The 21,576-nt window shown below is 43.5% G+C and overlaps 1 protein-coding gene across 1 annotated transcript; it reads right to left on the reverse strand.

Annotated features, from left to right (window-relative positions):
- Window positions 1–8,070: 8,070 nt before the first annotated feature.
- LOC147307410 (synapse differentiation-inducing gene protein 1-like) lies at window positions 8,071–15,388 on the reverse strand. The gene is made up of 4 exons (XM_086274686.1): window positions 14,827–15,388; window positions 12,568–13,056; window positions 9,700–9,837; window positions 8,071–9,001 (listed from the first exon to the last, which is right to left on the reverse strand). Exons 2-4 carry the CDS (start codon window positions 12,988–12,990, stop codon window positions 8,843–8,845), a joined length of 720 nt encoding a protein of 239 aa, XP_086130812.1. The 5' UTR covers window positions 12,991–13,056; window positions 14,827–15,388; the 3' UTR covers window positions 8,071–8,842.
- Between the last annotated feature and the right edge of the window lie 6,188 nt (window positions 15,389–21,576).

Genomic DNA, 21,576 nt, shown 5'->3' on the forward strand with positions numbered 1-21,576 from the left:
AACTGTCCACTGAGTCATGGCTACCCCCAGTTGATCTTAGCCACCTGAGTCCGGACCAACAGAAGTCAGTTGAAAAGGTGTTAAGGGAAGAGTGTGAGGCGTTCTCTCGTAGCAGCACAGACATAGGCTGTATCCCTTCACTACAAATGGAAATCAGGCTCAAAGATGATACACCAGTCCAGAGGGCCTATGCTTCTATCCCTAAACCCCTCTACAGGGAAGTAAAGGAGTATATTCAAGAGCTGATTGTCAAGGGATGGGTAGTGAAGTCACAGTCGCCGTATGCTGCTCCAGTCATTTGCGTAAGGAAGAAGGATGGGTCTTTACATTTGTGCATCGATTACCGTCTCTTAAACAACAAGACTGTGCCAGACCGACACCCACTCCCCGGATCCAGGATCTCACAGACTCGCTAGGTGGTTACAGCTGGTTCTCGATCCTGGATCAGGGTAAAGCTTATCATCAAGGTTTCATCGCAGAAGGCTCAAGGTACCTGACGGCATTCACTACCCCGTGGGGCCTCTACGAATGGGTGAGGATACCCTTTGGACTGTCTAATGCCCCAGCAGCCTTCCAACAGAGCATGGAAGAAATGCTTGACACCCTCAGAGACGAGTGCTGTATCCCTTACCTTGACGACGTGCTTTGTTTTTCCAAGTCGTTTGACGAACATGTCCAAGTGCTACAGAAAGTCCTCCAAGCCCTACAACGGCATGGTGTAAAGCTAAAACCCGAGAAGTGTGAGCTGTTCCGTAAAGAGGTTCGCTATGTCGGCCGATTGGTATCTGCAGATGGAGTAAAGGTGGACCCCAAAGATACCGAGGCAGTACAGGCACTCAAACACAAAAGGCCACAGACCGTCGGAGAAGTCAGGCAGCTTCTGGGATTCCTAAGCTACTATCGGACGTATGTGCAGGACTTCTCCCGCATAGCCAAACCGTTGTATGACTTGCTCCAAGTCCCGTCCAACACACTGCCACCAAAGCCAACTAGAGGCAGAGCAAAACACACTCAGCAGCCTTCTCGAGCCCTGATACAGTGGAACAAAGAACACCAAGAGATCCTTGAGCGCTTGATCGACATGCTCACTCAGCCACCAGTGTTAGCGTACCCTGATTTCACCCGCCCTTTTATATTGCACACGGACGCATCCCAGAGGGGCCTTGGTGCCGTCCTATATCAGAACCAACAAGGCAAGATGAGAGTGATTGGGTACGGGTCTCGCACGCTCACACCTGCTGAACAAAACTACCACTTCCACAGCGGAAAACTAGAGTTTCTCGCCCTCAAGTGGGCAGTTTGTGACAAGTTTAAGGATTACCTCTACTATGCTCCACATTTCACCATTTTTACAGATAACAATCCCTTGACATGTGTCCTCAGCACAGCAAAGCTCAATGCAGTTGGACACCGTTGGGTCGGACAATTGGCAGATTTCCACTTCGACATCAAATATCGGCCGGGAAAAGTAAACATTGATGCAGATGTGCTGTCACGTTGCCCACTTGACATTGAGAGGTTCATGGGAGAGTGCTCAGAGGAACTGTCGGAGGAAGCCGTATGTGCAGTTTGGGAAGGGAGCAGAAGAGCGAAGCAAGGAGACGTAGCATGGATTGCAGCCCTTAACCTCACCGCACCAAACCTACCCATCAAAGAACCCCTACAGTCAATCAGTCATGACCAACTTGTACAATCGCAGAGAGCAGATCCAGCAATCGGAAAAGTCATTGACATGGTAGAGAAGGACATAAGACCAACAGAAGATGACAAGGCTGACACTAACACAAAGAGACTGTTGAGAGAGTGGAGTCGGCTGCACATGGAGAATGACCTTCTCTATAGAAAGACTACAGGACGCAAGCAGCTGGTCCTACCTACTCTCTACAGACAGGTAGCTCTCACACACCTCCACAACAACATGGGCCATGTCGGCGTGGAGAAAGTCTTGAACCTGGCTCGAGAGCGGTTCTATTGGCCTTTCATGAAGAGAGAAATTGAAGAGTACGTCACAAGGAAGTGTCAGTGCATCAAGCAGAAGAAGCCAACGACACACGAGAGAGCACCCATGGGTAGCATAACGTCCAGCTCCCCTCTTGAGCTTGTTTGCATTGACTTCCTGCACTTAGAGTCTTGTAAAGGTGGGTTTGAATATATACTGGTTGTTGTAGACCATTTTACCAGGTTCGCACAAGCGTATCCCACCAAGAATAAGGCCGCAAAGACCGCGGCAGACCGCCTCTTCAATGACTACATTCCCAAATTCGGCTACCCCTCCAAGCTCCACCACGACCAGGGTCGCGAGTTCGAGAATCAGTTATTCAAGTCCCTAAGAGAACTCGCAGGCGTTGGTCACTCAAGGACATCCCCCTACCATCCCCAATGCAACCCTACTGAAAGACTGAATCGCACCCTGTTACAGATGCTGCGTACACTGGGAGAAAAGGAGAAACAAAATTGGAAGGAACATCTACCCCATGTTATCCATGCTTACAATTGTACCAAGCATGAATCGACTGGCTTCTCTCCGTACTACCTCTTGTATGGTCGACACCCTCGTCTTCCAGTAGACCTTCTCTTTGGTCTCATGGCAGAAAACAACACTGAGACACCACATGGGTATGCAGAAAGATGGAAAGGGAAGATGACAGAAGCATACCGCATTGCAAATGCAAACAGTCAACAGTCAAGTTCCAAAGGCAAAGCAAACTATGACAAAAGATGCAAAGGAGTAATGCTACAGGCAGGAGACCGAGTACTGGTACGAAACCTGAGTGAAAGGGGCGGCCCTGGCAAACTGAGACCCTACTGGGAGCAAACGGTCTACATTGTGAGGGAGCAAGTGGGCGACAACCCCGTCTACAAAGTGAGTCCAGAGGCGGGAGGCCGTCCTGTTCGCACCTTGCACAGGAACTTGTTGTTACAAGTAAATGACTTGCCAGTGGACATTATCCAAAGTCAGGCTACAAGACCACACAAGAGAAACAAGAAGTCCACCGGAAGACCAATGACACCAGAGCCGAACCCTGACACAACTGACTCGGAAGAGGGTGAGCCATTGTACTGGCTTGGTGTACCCAGATACCCTCGAGGGGGCCATTCTCCAGTCACACCAGTTCCAAGTGGAGCGCAACGGAGCTCTGGTCCAAGTGAACTAGGACAAGTCTTAAGGGCTCGTGTCCAACCTAGAAAAAAAAGTGCCATGGTTCCGGAAGAGGATCTAATTGTGTTAAGAGACCCAGACCTACCTCAACTAAGTGACGATCAGGAGATGCCTCAGGTTCAAGAAGAAGTTGACGTCACTGAGTCCAGTCCTGATCCAGTAGAGGTTCCTGACCCAGAGCCGCAACCCAGGGTGGAGCCAGGGGATGACATCCATCCAGAGCCACCATCTCATCTTAGGCAGTCCAGCAGGCAGAGACGTCCCACCACATTCTTCACCTACCCATCCTTGGGTCAACCAGCCTATCAGGCTCATCCTGCGGTGAACACCATCAACATCCAGCCTTCGCCATATCCTTCCCTCTACTACCCTCTTCTCTACTCCCAACCCCCCTACCCCTCTCCCCTCACCCTTAGCCCTTACTTACCTGTTTCATATGTTGTTCCTTGCTATTGAATCGAACAGAAATCTCAGGAAGAAGAATGCCTGAAGTCTAAGGACACCTGGGCAAGAGGAATATTCCAGGGACTTCTGTAAAGAGACTTTGTTAGTTTAAAGGTTTTTTTTATAATTCAAGTTAAGTGTCAGGAGCCACTTTTGCTGTTGGGGAGCGTGTGGTGAACACAAATGTGCTACCACATTTTGGTAAATTTTATTATTTTTAAGAAAAACATATGTCAGCAATTAAGACAATTATTATTTTACATTCATTACGTGTAGTCCATAACAATTGAGTAGAGTAAAAGTGAGAAATAATAAGCGGAACTGTTGACACTGTAGTCGTTCGCCCGCGGTTGCCTAGAGCGGACCAACTTCCTGTCCTCTCAGATGCAATTCGGGAAAAGACACGAGTGCTCCTGTGATTCTTTCTCTGAGACTCTACCTTTATTTTTACAGGTCAGTATCGTCTTAAAAATACAGTGTATGAGGGTTTTGTGCCTTGTTCTACTTCGGTGTTTACTGAGAGTTATGTTGACACCGCCGATGTAACCTTAAGTGGGGTTTAGTTGAAAATTACTGAAGCGCGGCACCGCAGCGGTGGTAAAGCCGAGCCGCGCAGCCCCAAGTCTCGCGAGAGTTACTGCGAGTTATCGCGAGAGTTACCGCAAGAGTTCGCCAGCCCGCGGGATGTATTTAAACTGGGTAAACTCCATTTAACAAGCAAATATGTGTGTGTGGTGCTCCAATTTAACTGTAAAGGCCCTGACATCAGATTATTTGAGATTAAAATATCTTATATACACTTTATGGTTCAAGTGATGTGGAAATGTTAAGAATAAGCTGAGAATGAATGTACATTTATGTTGTTACATTGCAAAGTAATACATCCAGGTGTGTTTTGTCTAATCTAGTAAGATTTATGCACTTATATCGGATTTGTGGATAAGCTATTTTGAGTTTGCCCTATATGTGAGAGAGCAATAAGACAGTTAAGGCATTATATGGTATCTGCACTGCTGATGTAAATGAGTGAAGGAATAGTGTGATTAACAGTGTAAACTGGAGAAATGTAATGACCATAGATGCATATATTTGCCAAATGCCTTTTATTTACCTTTTACAGTTATTGAGCATATCTGACAAGTGAAAGCACTGGATGTAAATTATATTTGTTGATCTGAAATAAGAGATGCAATTCGGGAAAAGACACGAGTGCTCCTGTGATTCTTTCTCTGAGACTCTACCTTTATTTTTACAGATTTGTATTCTTTTTGTTATTGTGGTCTTCACATCTGGGACCCGTAACATCACCATTTAAGTGGATATAAATAAGCTTTCCAGTGATATTGCCAAGATACATTGTTTCAACAAAGATATAATCTACACAAACACAAATGTCCTTACTTCATGTTGTGCCTGTCCAATACAGTCTTGATGAGCAAACAAGATTTTGCTAACACAGGCTAACATGTTCTGCAGTGTGGGAGATGGCCAGCTGCTGTTACTTGCTTGTCTGGCAGTGGAAAGCCAGCTAGGCCTCTGTCTTCCTGTATTTGGTTCCACAAAGGTTTGGACAGCAGCTGAGGGCCAGTTTGAGACTTATTTTAGTTGTTCGTCCATTTTCGCTTCTTCTGTTCCTCTTTTTATTGTTCGCTTCAGCACCTGAATGTGAAAGGTGGATGCAGTCTCAGTGTCTGAAGCTATTAAAGAAGTGCCTTGAACGTGAATCCTTTCTAATGACTGGGAATGGGGGGCAAAAGGATGTGGAATTCTATGTGGAAAATTAAAATGCACTCTGATTTATGACCTCAGTAAACGCTTTGCTGATAAGGCAGGATTTATTATATGAAGTGGTTACCTGTGCTGCTGCTTTAAAGCAACATCATGTGCACAATTTGTCTGTTGCAGGACTGTGTGTGCTTCATATGACTCAAGAAATTTTTTCATTAATGTGCCAGATATTTGCCTGAATTGATTTTATGATGAGTAGGATTCTTAGCATTTAAATATTAGTGTCTACTACATTTGTTTGTTGTGATCTGTTTTCTCCTGCTTCTTAGCTATGCTGTCTGCAGAGTTGAACCTGACAGCTATTACTCTGAGGCTAATGAACTGTATGCATGGCAGGTGGGGCAAGAGAACAGGACGTGCGTGGTGGTGGTTCCAAGTTTTCGAGCCGAGTGAAGCGCTGGTCTAATTTTGTTTTGACATTCTGACTTCAGAGTGTAGGCACTGTTCCTGTTCCTGCTCACAGCATTCTGGCAGCTGAAGTCACCTCGAGCCCCGACAGTGAGTGATGCCAAACGACAGTGAAGAGACATGCCAGTGACTGCACTGGCTTGTGCCTGCAACAGTAAGTGGTCAATCTAATGCTCCGTGGTCGACAATAAGCTTTGACAGGCTTTGCAAACCACACAATCGGTGTCCCGTTTACTTGTTTCCAACCTTTGTTCTCTGATGTACCTTGACAGCCTTATAAATAAGCCAAGGATGCCTCCATCAACCGAGACTTGGAGCTGTTTTAACAGACGTTGCAGACTACATTAAAAATACATCTGCTGCAGAAACGGTAAACATTTTTCACGTTGTAACAACATAATCTCATACATTCAGAATGCCGGTTCATAAAAGACAGAATAAATTACCTTGGATCACTTCTTTGAAAAAAAAAAAAGTTGTTAATTTTGTCAAAGTGTAACTATCTCAAAGGATGAACCAGCATTGTGTATTCACGTAAATATAAATTGTGTCTTAAGGCACTGTGTTGCTAGCAGCGACATAATTTGCTCCCATTTCTTAAGTTGAATCTATGAAAAATCTCAAAGACAGCATTGTTGGACATGCATAAAATAGTATTAATGTGCCAACAAGGTGATTCCCAAAGAGCTATTAGCTGAAAATTTGTCATCTCTTGGCACAGTGTGCCGTGTGTCCGAAAAGAAACCAATTGAGGAAACTGAATAAAAGCACGAAGGCTTAAAAACCTTTCCACAGCAGATGGGCAGTATCTGAAAGTCATGTCCTTAAGAAACAGGAAAAACAATTCTGCTAAGACATGGCACAGAACCTGAGAGATGTATCTGGCCCTTCAGATCCAATCTACTTTTTGCTGAAACCTCATCAAACAGTTGAAGGGTTGATGTCAAGACTTGGCATATCTCTCAAGAGTGCAGTGTGTCATTTTAGGAAATGGAGTGAAATGGCTGAGGTATATCAAATTACACAAGAACTGAACTGCAAATCAGTGGCAACAGTTCTTATGGATTGATGAATAAAAATGTTACATTTTTGACAAACTCATTGTCAATATGTACTGACGAAATCATGAGAGGTACAACAGTGAGCATCTAAAGCCATCTGTAAAACACTGTCATGGTTTGGGGCTGCATTTCAATCAGTGACGCTGAACATCTTGTCAAAATTGATGGAAAATTGATGGCCTCCCCACAGCCTGATCTCAACATTATTGAAGCAGTGTGGGATCATATTGACAAAGAAGAGCTTTAAATGTCGTTCAAGAAGCCTGGAGATCTGTTTCTGAAGACTTCATAGAGTTCAGGCTGCCTTACATGCTGTGATTCAAGACTTTTGCGTAGTGTTGTAGGTTTTGATGCAAAATTTTTCACTATGACTAGCTTGGATGTTTGAGCCATTTTACCATTACATTTTTCCAACCAATAGTTTTGTCTGTTTGTTGATTACATTGAGGTAGCCGTCAGCTCACAGGGGTAAGGCAGGTCATCTAATCAGAAGATTGGTGGTTTGATCCATGGCCGCTCCAGTCTCCAGTTTCTCTCTGATGCATACATTAGGGTGTGAATGTTAGATAGAAAGAACAAGTGCTTGGATGAATGCGTTAACGAGGCATGTTGTATAAAACGCTTTGAGAACACAGCTAGAGTAGATAAGCGGTGTAAGAATGAGTCCATTTACCAACCATAGCTATTGCTAATCTTTCATCAGTTTAGTTATTAGTTTAAGCTTTGCTTATCAATCACCTTTCGTCAACAGCTATGTCAAATGTAGCTTAAGTAGTTTAAGTCTTTATTGTTCACTGCTAACTATTTTAGCCCAACTAACTGCTGCAACTTTCCATCATTCAATACTTTTAGCTAACCCCTTTAGCCATTTAGCTGTTCAGCTGTAGTGCAAGACTCTCCCCTCAGTCCATTCTGTCTCTGAAACAAACCATTTTAGTTCCCTTCCAGTTAAACCAACTTTGTCGTGATTGGCTGCCCATCATAAACAGTGTGTCTGAACAGCAGGTGCTGTGTTCACATCTAGAAACAGAAATCAAGCAGCTGAGACAGTCTAAGCTAACTCTGAGCTTTTGGTCCACTGGGATTTTGTACATAAACACATCCCTTAATATGTGAAACTTTGTGTTGTGAATGGGGTTTTTAATTTTGTTTTTTTTAAATCAAATTATAATCTGGAGTTCAGTTAATTACTTGCTTTTTTCCTAGCCCCATGCCAGTGCAGAACTATCCCTGCTCTGAGGCGCACCTGTCAAAGAAAATTGAATAAGGGAATATGAGACATTAGAGTGTTTAATTATTCATGCCAAATATATTTATTGACTAAATTTACAGTTCACAATAGACACTAATAAATTTCTAGTCCACTGCTTGGCATCTTTGTGTACACTTGACACATTTGTTGTCTTTCTGTCACGGGTCCACTTATCACGTCTTACTAACTGGATCCCTTTCGAGTATTCCTTAAATGAACAATCACCCAGAAATCCATTGGCTGACTGTTTTTCCAAGAAATTCATTTACAAAGAGAATAATACACAATCTGCAACAGTAAGGACAGATAGTACACTGAATGTAAAGGTCAAATAAAAATGCTGTAAATGATTAATGTGATAAAAGGTAGGTAGTGTCATACTCTATGAGTTCATTTTTTTCTTAGATAAGTGTAGCACAGTCTTTGTGGAAGAGTAGTCATCTTTCTCAGCACTGTCTTTTTGTGTTTTTATAGAGGGATCGGGAGTGTTGCATTCCAGAAATAAAGATTCAATCCAGATCAATATGCTGTCCAAGTAATACTCCATCCACACATATTTTCTTCTCTTGCTCTCCTTCTGTTCTTTCTCTTCATATAGCTTCTGCTTTTGCAGAGAGCCAGCTTCGACAATGACGCACACCTTCAGGAGAGGCAAATATCTGTCCACCCTTTCCCTTCCTTTCATCTTTATGTCTACCGTCTCCACCCTCCAAGCATGTGGTCCTAGTGCTATACATGTCCAGGCTTGGACAGGTAGGCTATGAGGGCCACAACCACCCCCACATACATCCCTGTTCCAATGGTAATGGAAAGTGCAGCCAGGAATAGGGCTCTTCTGGAGCTCATCCCTGCTCTGGAGAAGTCTCCCTTTGCAACGGCCTTGCCAGTCTGACAAAACAAAGCAGAGAGTGAAATGAGCTGGTGTGTTACTCATCAGCACCGAGTGTCTGAGTAGGTGTAAAGCCACAGTTAAAAGAGAGAAAACAAGAAATGCTCTCAGGGAGCCATTAGTTACCATGGCAATTAGGTCATTATCCCTCTGACAGTGACAAATGTGTTGTTTGGGTGTTTTGGTTTCCTATCAAAAATGAGGCTGGCCTTTATTTATTCTTTTGACACATTATTTTCTGTTCTGCTATAATTGTCTCTGCAATTATTGTGTTTCAAAACTACAGAGAAACACTGTGCTGCGTTTGAGGTGAGAGGGCTTGAAGCTAATGGTTTTTTAGACCAGCAGGATGCTAACCATAAGACCAACCAAAGGTGCTGCTATAATTGCAAATGAGTTCTCAGCTATGAGCAAAACAAGTTAAAAAACAATATAATGGCAGTCGGTCGCTCACACAGGAGCGCACTGTGAACCAAAACCTTAGAGTTAATGGTTTCCCAAAGTGAACACAGGTGACTGACAAGTGGGCCGAATCTGTTTAATTTACATAGCCAATCATCTGAAACAACTGCAAGGAGGGTCACAGGGTGGAAAATGGGCTGCGGCTGCACTTGTCTGAACGCTTGTGCTCACTGACCTTAAATAGAATGCAGTGTAATAAGAGTTGATGACATCCTTGAGATCTCTGGGCCTTTACCTTGTGAGAGTAGTAAAAGGCAACGATGCCCAAGGGCCAGAAGCAGCAGAGCATGGAGAAGATGGCGAGGCCCAAGTAGTCCCGAGGGGGCAGCACAATGAAGTTGTCCTCACTCTCACTGTCACTGGAGCTGTCACTCTGGAAGACGTTGATTTTATACAGAAAAATTAAAAGTCAGAAAAAGAACGGATGTGGAACCTTATATATAAACATAATAACAGAGTATGGCTGACGTATAAAAAGCCAGGTGTACTTTGGACAGCTTTATGGTGTCGTAGCTTGACATCTCATGCTCCCTCTCTACTGTATCTAACCTTTTCTACAACCGCCCAGGACAGGATGTGCTCAGTCAGCCAGAGAGGATTTGGTGCCTCTGTCAACACACATGAGCGGTCTGACAGATAACACAGGATTAACGGATTGTTCCATCATTGCAAGGTGACAGGACAGAGCGTCATTTATGTGCTAAATTGCTTTTACACTCTGAGAGACCTCCACCATCTTTCCTTAATGCACCAGGCATCTTATGAGGTGTACAACAGGAGCCTGTTGAACGCATCGTACCTTGAAAGTCAGGGCCACGGGAGCTAATGAGTGATAGATCTGAATGCCACTTAGACCACATGGGCACACCGAGCCTGCAGCAACGATGGCAATGTGACTACTACACAGGTGACCTTTAAGAGAAGGTGGCCTTACTTCTCTTAGCTGTCCCAGACATGGAGAGGATGTTTGTCTAAATAAACAGCCCCCACAGGAGCAAGGTTTCATTTGTTAGTCTTCCTGCCTTCGGATCAATCAAAGCAGGGAAAAAGGAAAGTGCAAAAACAGAAATCGATGTGTAAGGCGGGAACTGAACCGACCATTTTAGAGGTAATTAAGGAACAGGCAGTGAGGCAAGCAAGAGAAAAAGGAACCATACTTGTAAATAGCCACATTTCACAGAATATTCTAAACTATTTTCTAGCGTCTGATCGCATCCGAATTAACCAAAACACTGGATGCAATGTAATAACTTTGAGCTATATTCAGAGGATTTCCGCTCAGAAACCTTATTTAGAGGTCAGCGGGGGGTCCAAAGAGTTTACAAACAAATACCTTTGCCAAGAAAGAGATTACGAAGCTCTCTCTTATCTGCTTTATGAACACTGTCCACCTAGACAGACGGGTACGATCTATCAAAACAGCAGCTGGTGGTAACTGCATAATCTGACATCACATGAATAAACTGGTGAGTACAAACAGCAGTAATCTCCTTTTATCTCCGTAGCAAGAACTGATAACAGTTCTGAGTGACTGCTGCATTCAGTCTTACTGACAGCTTGCCTGACACAGAGTCCGGTCGGCTGGGAACACGCTCCCAGTCTGGTCTGCCAGTATAACGGATGGGGGTCCGCCGAGGCTCAGTGCCTTTAACAGCCCTGTCACAGCTCTCTCCTAGTCCTTGTTAATGTCTGAAGGGGACAGACGACTCAACACCGGGGCGCGCACACACACATATGCACGTATCTGTGCACCTAGTTAGCAGGGGCAATCACAGTGGCATCATGCACAGGGTCTTGTTACTTTGTTACCTGCAATTTATTTTGTCTGTATCACCCAAATGTCAAACATCACCTGCCAGAGACTTGATCTACGTTTTCCCCCCCTCTCTGTTGCTGATTGTACACAAGGCCTGCAGCAACATGCAACTGTGAAGGGAAAATGTGTAAACACAGCTGCCACAGACAATATATGGGTAATTTTGGAACTATATGGACCTTCCCCAGCTGCTGCTCTGTTTCTCTTATTTATATTCCCATAGCTGTAAAAATCCTCTTAATCACAGTTTCTCTGAGTCGGCATGACTCGAATATTAGCGCTGCGGCACACGGATGCACGCACAAACACAAAGGCAGGAGGAGAAAGTAAAGAAATGTAGGTGCAAAAGGTCTCATATTCCATTTGGAAAGCCAGCTTTTTATCACATTCATTTGCGCTTTTGAATTGACATGGAATAACTTTGGCTCCGGGCTCACCTGCTCTGACGGCCATGAATCAGCACAGCCTCGCTTAACACCGTTAAAGCACGACATTACTTATGGCATTAATGGCAGTTGCTGCTATGTCTCAATCTATCTGCCAGGCCTCCGAGTGACAGGAGCTGGCGTGATCATCAGCTCGGTAAGGGTGCTATACTTCTTCCTCTGCCAGCTCAGAGCCCTGAGTACTTCACAAGCCTCCCTGGGTGAAATTAGATTTTCACCACTTCTGAAAAGACTTTGCTCTTTTTTGCTGTCATGTTATCTTTTTTGTGACTATATTAACCCCAAAAAAGAGGGGAAAAATTGCGAAATAGATAAAAATCAGATGTGTCATTTTCTTGGAATGTAATTATAAGACAAAAGCGAACAATTACCCCGCACCGCATTTCAAAGAGTCACAAGCAGATTGACCATTTGCAGAAAAGAGTGAGAAATGCGCGTGAATCACGCCGACAATCTAATAGAACAGCAAATGAAATAATAAGCATCACTACAGCACCGTGACTCATTTTCTGCTGAAAGCTGGCCCTGACAGTTACAAGCAAGTGTTGAAACGCATTTAATTTCATATAGTGACTCAATATTCAATTACTCTGTCAACACTGCCAAACGGTTCTTGCTTCGGTCTGCTGCTTATGCATGTATGGCTACAGTAATCATTCCTGTATGCCTTGTATAAAAAATGAAGAATTATAAGTTTATTATTTCTCTAATAACTTAATAACACAGACTTCCTCATGTTGCATCAGATGCTTGGAGCTATGGATAACATGCCTATAAAGCATGGTGCCCTGCCATTTATGCAGACGACATATTCATGTTTTCCTTTCATGTGACCTCTGACCTCATACTCAGGACCTTGCTGCTCCTCCTCCACCTCATAGGATACCGTCTGTATCTTGGCATCCTTCTCCTCTTGCGCGCTATCCACTGTGTTTTCCGTGGAAACGCCATCTGACGCCTTACTCTCTGTGAAAGTGGTTTCAAAGCTCTCGCTTTTCGAGTCCTTGCTATGAAGGCTGATGTCGTCCTTGCACAGGATGAAGCTGGGCCTGTAGAAGGCCTCCACTGCCAAATGGAGAGAGGTGGCATCCAAGAATTGCTGAGCCTTATGTTTGCCATTGGCCCCAGTGCAGTAGTAGCCAATTAGGCTGTCCTGATAAGGCTGGCTCGGGTAGTCACACTGGTAGCCCTGGTAGTCGTTAGGAACTGCATGACTGCTGGTTTTGTCCAGCAGGGGGTTCTGGAGCTCGCTGAGGCTCTCCATGAGGGCTGGTTCAAACGTCTTGTGGATCAAAGGATGGAGTCCAGAAAATATCGGGCAGTCTGGCAGCTGAAAAAAAAGTCATCTAGTTAATAAAACCTGAAACATAAAGAAAGAAGTCAAGTCTAATCACAGCACATTCTAGGGAATATAGAGTTAATCTAGGTGTGGTATAGGTCTCCAGTTTGATCTAAGCATGAAAATGTGCCCTCTAGAACAGATTTCTAATGCAGGAAATATTTCATCTTGTTTGACAATCAGGATTCCTCTCCTAAGCTCTCACCAGTCTGAGCCATAAAAATCACCATCTGGTGTATGTTCAACTGTTGCATCTCACCCCCCCCCCCCCTCCAGTTTTATATAAACATTTAGTGAAAAAATATCTTCCACGTGTCACAGCTTCCTATAATGAATACGTGGAGAAAGGATGATAGTTGGTGCTGTATTTCGCGGTGTATACTAATTTGACAAGTCTGAAGTGGCCTCCTCGACTCCGCCTGGATGTTCAAATGCAGCTGAAGAGTGGGACTAATGAGTAGAAGATAAAAAAATAATAATAATAAATGACTGCTTTATGTAAAATAATAGCAATTAAAAAAACACAACAACAAAAACAAGAACGCTGTCAGGAAAGGCAGTCACTAAGGCAACCAGTCCACCAATGAGAGGCTCTGTGATATGAGCGTGTCCAGATTTGGGGTTAAGCAAATACACTACTTTGTTTTGCAAAACGGTCAGTCCCTGTGGACCTCGTCCATCAAATTCATTTTTTTCATCCCGTGACTAATGGCGAAATGAGATAAAGGGGCTGCATTATGTTATGAAAATAAGTCCGAGTTATGTCATGTGTTTGTTTAGTTGAAAGTCTGAAAACTGAGAAACAAGCTGCAGGGATGGAAATGCACAAGCACATTTGGATGCGATTGTGATTTTGCCCAGAGATTTTGATTTTTGAGGTCTATACATGTGTTTGGCAAAATATCTATCTATCTATCTATCTATCTATCTATATTGAAAATAATAGTATACAGTGTGGCATAAACTACACCCTTTAGACTTCTCTGGCTGCCTCTGACAGTCTCCACAAACAGTAAACAATAAAACAGGCAGAGGGTGTTGTAAGAGATGCATTATTTCCTCCATATGCAGTGACTTCCTGGCCGTCAGAGACAGCGGTCCTTAAACACATGCAGATTTACAGGAGAACTTTGGAGCCTTTGACCTCCTATGATTAAAAAAATAAAAAGCTCATGCATCCACAGTAGCTTTCACAGTTATTTGCCGTGGGGAAGCATGAATAATGTGGGCCAGTGGCTGAATGTGAGCCCACACACTCACACATATGTACACGCGCACAACACTCAGCTCAGTATCTTCAACACTGTGTCCATCCTCATATGCTCCTGTGCCTGAGCCGCTCTTCAGATAACAAGGAATTCCATTACACACTACATTAGACAACAAAAATCACATCTCACATCCACAAATAATTCATCAGACTCTGGAATGAGTGCACTTAGCACATGAGAGTCTTGGAATCCGCGATTATTAATGACCACCTCTGTCCCTCTGTCTATCTACCTTGTCTTTGTTTAATCTGCTATGGGTTATTCATACATGACACTTTCTTAGCCACAAACACAAACAAAGGCACAATATATTTCCCCTATTGTGGTGCGTCCGCTTCACGTAAAATTGGAAAACTTAATTTTCAACGTACAATGGAGGGAATTTCCTATTTGTTCCCACTCTACTACTCTCAGATATACATCTATCCTAGAACAGCAGCCTAAGAACATATTGTGGCAACCAGCAGCTAAACATCGACGGTCATCTTACCTGTAGTTGAAAATCCTCCGGCAGGTTTGCTCAGCATCATTCCTCGACGCAACTGAGTCGAGGTAGACGGAGCAGTGGACCCACCTTCCCACTTCACATTAACAGTTTTCGCAAAACTGCCATCGTAGCAACAACAACAGCTCCCCTTCAAACGGAAGTAAGTCCGTGTGTGAGAGAATGGACTCTGGATGCTGTGACAGTGCCGCTGCTGCGTTTAAGGCAGATTTTACGCACAGTATCTCACCGAGGCTCGGGCTCCAAACAACTCCAACGGAGGCTGAGCTGACTCCAGCCAAGTGATTGGCTGCGTGAACTCTATTACCGACTAAGGATTTGACATTTCTAAACTTCCCTCTTGCTTGGTCGTCTAACTCTATTCAGCATCTAAAGTGTCGGCCGGTTTTCTTCTTTTTTCTTTCTTCTACGCCTCCTCCCAGCGGTTCTATTTTGCATTGTTGCATAAGAGTCCTTTTCGAATCAGGTTCTTAATATAGCCTCTGAAATGTGTGATCACGTGAGCCACCATTCCCACTTTGCAAACGCATCTGATTTGTATCGTGAAATGATCGCCCTGCTTCTAACTTTCGCACCTTCACAGTGAAACGATTAGGTGTTATTCTCGCTGAGAGCGCCCACTAAAGATAAAAACACAACACGGAAACATTTTTGTAAAGCTTTCCTTCTGCTACATTAATTTTTAGGGTTTCCCATTCTTCGCATGAGTCCAGCTGTATCACTAGTTTCGAGAAGATTTGCCAATTTAATTTTATTGTCTCCTGTCCCAGCACGGCTCTGAACTGGTTCCAAATATAGCCCAGGAGTAAGCCACTATCAAATTCATTGCACATTTAGATTTGATTAATATTTTAGACAAATCCCATGCATTTATCATGAGACTGCCAATTTGGATGTGCCTTTCACCCCACTCCCAGGAGCTGCTCTTGATTACATACAGGAAAAATGGGAATCAGATCATACTCTAGAATAATATAATAATTATACTGATCAGAGGAGCTATAGCATTTACAGGGACTCAGTCTGTAGTTTAGGGGCATGAAAAACACACTTAAATCTGTCTATCAGGGGACATCATGCTGTGGCAAAAAGTAAAAGACTGATATAGTGCCATTGAACACCGGACACATATCTTATTCAGAAGGAGCACTCTGTTCCACAGGCTCATAAAAATGTCTGGAGTTAATAATGTGCGAGCCCAGGCTCTGTCACTTTCACTGGGAGATGCATTAAGGCGCTGATGGACACTTTATGGGGGAAACATGGGGCTGCATTCATAAGACTGGGCTCACATGAGCTGCTTCTCTTTTAGAGTCACCTTGTGTTCACATGCACGAGGCGACATGGCATAACAGCCCAGCCGTCTCTGTGATGGATACCACTCCCTCAGGAGACGAGTATATTAGAAGAGGGGGTGAAGGGGCGAGGCGGAACCTGTAACAGTTTCCTTCCTCCTTCTCCTCCTTCTTTCTTTATTTCTTGTTCTCTGTCTCTCTCCTTCTCATTCTCTCCCTTCACTTTCATTCACTGCAGGAAAAAGGTACATTGCCTAATGAGGATCTGATTCAAAATGACCCACCCCTCCCGAAAGAAAAAAAAATCAAGAGAGGAAACATGTAAAATATGAAATCTTGAGGAAAACCAGTCAAGCTCAATGGGGGCACATTAAGCATGGTTTATGACAAGACAAGATTTCTCTTTAGAGGGCGCTTTTGCCAGTCTTCTTTAGATGGACTGTGAATATTTATGGTTTTCTCTGTGTCCCTTTCTTCTGCTCCATTTTCCGCTCTATATTTAGGCACTGTGTCACTACATGGCAGATGCGCTATTTGTCAAGCACCCCCCCCCCCCCCCCCCACCACCACCTTTAGAGTCATCAAACTTCAAGAAACATAAAAGATAATTAGAGCTGAATATGCAGATATGTGTGTGCTGTTAATTGGCAAAAAAAAAAGAGAGGGGGGGGGGGGGGGGGGGGAGCAAAGGTAAAAGCGATTATAGGTTTTCACATTTACCTTTTTGTATTGATTCTCCTTCACCTGTGTTTGATATCGGAGCCGACTCTGACACCGTGAACTTTCCTAAGGCCCATTAACCAGCTTTAATCATTTAAACACTTTTGAGAATTAATCAGCTTAATCCGATTGGCAGAGAAAGTATCAAACCACTTAATTTGATCTGGCCTAGCTGGCTTCTGCGAAGAAAGGGGGTGGGGGGGTTGAGGATTTAAGCGGCTTTTCCCACGTGACCATTCTGTGTGTTATTTCATGTTTGATTAAGCACTTTTGCAAGGTCTATGCCAGCAGAGCACCTCTGACCACAGAAACAGCCCATGGGATTAGTAAGAGGCAAAAATAAACCATACTGACTGTTAGTACTTGACAGATTGCTTAATTTAGACATGTTTGTGTATTTACTGCACTGTTTCAGACCAACAGTCCTACTTCTCTTCATTACAAGTGTGAACTAGTTCATATTTGTGGTTATTTTACCGCCCATTTTTCTGCTCCCGGTCTTTATTGTAGACATTAGGTGCTGCGTGAGAAAGTCATCATGCACAGAGAAGTCAGTTCGAGGAAAACAGCAGGACTTCACTTCCTGCAGTGCCAGATTCAGGTGCAGGAGCAGGAGGAGGCTCTGCATATGGTGAAGGTTTTGGCAGGAACACAGATTGGAGCTCCTTCCAGCCCCGGAGGCATAATGCAAGCCTCAGACTTGTGAACTCACAGAAGCGAGTAAAGCTGCAGGTAAATACTGCCTCATACTCACACCATATTCAGGGTGGAATGAGCTGGCCAGGAAGCACATAACAGAGTTGTGTCCTGTCATGGTCAGAAAAAAAGAGTACATTAATCTATGAAGGCCTCAGATAGAGATGTTTTCTTTTAAAGAAGCAGATAGCATTAAGACACAACACAAGCCCCCCTCTCCCCTTTTTTTTGTTAAATAAAAGGTCCATTTATTTACCATAAAGTGACCTATCAGGCAAATTAATTTCAGCGAGCCATATTATAGAAATTTACTTTAGTATTTGTTGGGTTTGATAATAAATCCACATGGTGCAGAGCATTAAAGGAAATGGATTTACTGCCCTCTTACATCCAGAGAAAATGAAAATGAGCTTGACTCCCACGGAAGGTTGTCATAATGAAAAACATAATAGTCAGTGAATGCCAACATTATGAGAAGCAATTTCATTAAAGCGTTAGAAAGTTGCGGAGTATGTGACTTCTCAAGGTCCCTCCACAAATGTTCAATCAGAATATTAACAGTGTGTGTCTGGAAGCTGGCCCGCGTCTGCGTGCCGGCGCAGTGGGAGTGGATGCGCTGGAAATCCCAAGAGACCCGCAGAGGCTTTTGGCTTTTGCAATTATCTAACACACAAATGCAATATGTGTCGAATTAGCTGAAAGCGCTCCATCAGGAGGGGAAAGGTCGGAGTTTGTCATCCACAATTTGAGACAGAATCACCACTTTGTGGCTCTACCCTTCACCTGCGAGCACGCTTCCCTTTAGCGGCGCATAACAAATGCAAAGTGTGCAACTTGGGAGAGATCCAGTCTGGAGTCGCAGCAGTTAACGTCACTTATAATTGGACTTCATCCAGCAGACGGAACCTGAATGAGGACAGTGGGGAGTTTCTCATCTTCACAGATCGCTGGCACCGGTACAGTAGCCAACTGTCCTCTAGAGAGAGAGACGCACTGTGCAGATTAATGGCATCACTGTGCCTAGATTTGAAAACTTCCATTAATGGAACACCAATGATAATTTATTTGGACAGCAGAGCTGCTTCTCTGTGAATAATGAAGTGGCCTCAGGATCATTAATATGATGGATTTGCTCTAATGCAGTGATGCTGTGCCAGAAGTCCGAGCTGTGAAGGAAAAGACAACAAAATAGAAAATCAAAAATCACAGCTTTGTTCATTGTTCGCTTGGATTCACAAAAAAAATGCTATTAAGTACTGACACTGCTTCTTTACAGGGATTTAAGGGTTTCCAAGAACCGATACCTCAGATGATTTTTTATTTGGATCTCTCCTAATGAACTACACACTGTTAATCCTTCTGAGTGTATTTGCAGGTATTCCAGGTGATGAGTCAGCCAGGCATGACAGTGCGCTGTATGACTTGCAGAGATGTGGTTTTACTCACTGTTACTCTATCCCATCAGTCTAAAAAGGAGAATTACCAATTATGCATGCCTGCCTCTGTCAGAGCTGCTGTCCCTCATTTGTCATGGGACCACCCAGCATATGTTACAGCTTTCCACTTTTTAAGCTCATACACTAAAGCGTTTATTAAACAGCTCATGAATTAGCATTACAACTTCAATATGCTTCTGTGCAAAAGAGAGCTCAGACGAAAGCAGACTCCACTGTCTGTCAGGGGTTGTGGGACTCATGCGGAAGGGTTATAAATAGGTAATCGTTCAGGAGCGGCTGCAGGTTAAGGCAAGGGAGCTCGCTGAGGGCGGTAGTGACTCATTGCCCTGTCTCATTGCATCATGTCAGTTACCTGGTGTTTGCACCTGTCACTGCAACCCCACCTCAAAATCCCTGACTGAAGAACCTGCTGGAGGGCACATCACTGAAGTCTATTGATGAAATGATGAAATGAATGTGTGAAATGCAAAAGGAGTTACTTTCAGTGACGAGCCCAAAAGAAAATAATACTGGATTGTGCAGTTTTCCTCAGCTCCTCGGAGTGTTTTGGCATTTTAATCTAATTGCTAAGGCCCCACCCTCAGCACTCTTAAAGAGTGGACTCAATGCATTTTCATCTGAAAGAAAAGAAAAGTTATGAAACAGACAAACTGCATAGATCTAGGTGATCAGTAGTTGATGATTTGGTGTTAAGTGACTCATCTTTAACACAAAACCAAAGTTGCACAGATTAAAATGCAAAAAGATCTTGTAGCACATACATAGATATTACTAATGAAGTTTAAGAAGGACTCATTTCTACTTTATCTTAACTAGCTGATCTCCTCGGCTCTATTACAGTGCTTTCATTTGATCAGGACTGTATTTAAGAAAATCGAATGCTTGGGTAGATTCAGTGTCCCAGATAAACTTTGTATTACAGCTTCTGTCATATATATGAAATCTTTTGGTGTGCAGCAAACACTCAAACTAAAATGCTGATGTAAAGGTTGTCATAGATTTCATCACGTTCTGCAATCTAATGTAGCTGAAAGCCATATTCTGCCGGAACAAAAACTGTAAAACTAATTATTTCATTTCATGAAGCTTATATTATGCATGCACCGTAAAACTCCTCCACTGATTTGGATCAATAGCCACACACTCCCTAATGTTCCTCTTTAATGTTCTTCTCTGAGCTGTAATTTCAGGAGGGTTTATTATCTGAGCCCTGCCAGACTGCTGTGGCTGCCCTTATTTAAAAAGCTATTTTCAGCGCGCGCTGTCACTTTGGCTGGTGTTGTGACAAATAAACAATATAACCCAGGGATTCCTGTGGGTGTCAAAAGATCAGGATAGGACTACTTGTTTGTGAGCGCTAGCCAGCCTTTCATTTTCAAAAGCCTCTAATGCACCCGCAGGAGACGTGAGTCTTGTTTCCACAGGACGAATATGGCTTAACACCCTGCCAGAAATCCACGATGCTCTGCCACACGATCGTTTTCTGTGTCAATGACATCTGAGCGCCGCGCCACAGGATGTGCGTTGACTTGGACAGCCTTTTAAGAGAATCAGTGCACATGCGTGTAACCCCTGGGAGAAGACTGATCATCAGGATCTAAGATGAAGGAAGTGCTTTCTGTAACAGCTCATCCATCGGAGCACTCTGGTCCAAGGCTCATTAAATGACCGGTCTCCTCTACTACATCATTTTGGTCATCTACCTCGCAACAGCTGTCTGCAGCAACAGAGCCCTGAAAAGCAATGTAAAGGGATCCAGCTGGTATTTGTCTTTTCAGTGAGGTCATGATCTTATTGCACATGCAGGATGCTGTAATTAGGACAGCAATAATTAAGCTAATACGATGTATGTTGGCAATACGTTCAACACGACCCTGACACAGTTTGTGAAGAATTTTTTCTCACATAAGATAGAATGTCATTGGGAGAACAATTACCGAAAGCTTCTGCACGAGCTGATGTGACTGTGGATGATATGTGACAACATGTCTGCACCATAATTGACATTGCTTTTCCTTGTTAGGCTGAAAAATAGATGTCTAGCTGTGCATAATTCATTGAAATGCATTTTTTTTCCTGCATTCAAGGCCAGAGTTGCCACATCCAGTGTCTGTGTTGTTTATTCTCGACATCAAGAGAGGAATGGAGGCGATCTGCAGGATGTAATGAGAACCTCACAACCACAATTGGAGCAATCAGAGCATGCTAAACCACAGAGGAGGTGTTGTTTTTTTCTTCTCCCGTTTGGTCCAAATTCTGAGCTGAAGATCCACGTTTGTGAATAAATATATGCCCAGAAGTCTGGCCCGTGCACCCACTTACAGATTTATTAAGGGTAATGGAAAATGAACTTGTGACTCCAGAGATGCTGGACACTAAAGTTAAGTCAGTTAAACACTAGGAACTTCTGGAAGTATACATATTTTATTGGCATATCCATATTTTATTGAAGTGCTCATTATGCTGAGTGATGGCTTTGATGGAGATTTAATCAGGTCCTCTTTAATCTCTCATTCATTTCATAATGACCTATTTTTTCACATGACATTGAGCCAAAGGTGTACATG

The sequence above is a fragment of the Aulonocara sp. 'chitande type north' Nkhata Bay genome, linkage group LG19, assembly GCF_057382095.1.
Source record: "Aulonocara sp. 'chitande type north' Nkhata Bay isolate Kocher_YH1m ecotype deep benthic linkage group LG19, A_spYH_male_GT1.1, whole genome shotgun sequence".
Taxonomy (NCBI): Eukaryota; Metazoa; Chordata; class Actinopteri; order Cichliformes; family Cichlidae; genus Aulonocara; species Aulonocara sp. 'chitande type north' Nkhata Bay.

What these genes read in the sequence shown, in the direction of transcription:
- LOC147307410 (XM_086274686.1), bottom strand. Translation starts at nt 12,990, where the DNA reads ATGGAGAGCCTCAGCGAGCTCCAGAACCCCCTGCTGGACAAAACCAGC. An exon ending in AGCAAGGTCCTGAGTATGAG is followed by an intron (nt 9,838 to 12,567) that starts GTCAGAGGTCAC and finishes AACGTCTTCCAG; the next exon opens with AGTGACAGCTCCAGTGACAG. An exon ending in CCTTTTACTACTCTCACAAG is followed by an intron (nt 9,002 to 9,699) that starts GTAAAGGCCCAG and finishes TTGTTTTGTCAG; the next exon opens with ACTGGCAAGGCCGTTGCAAA.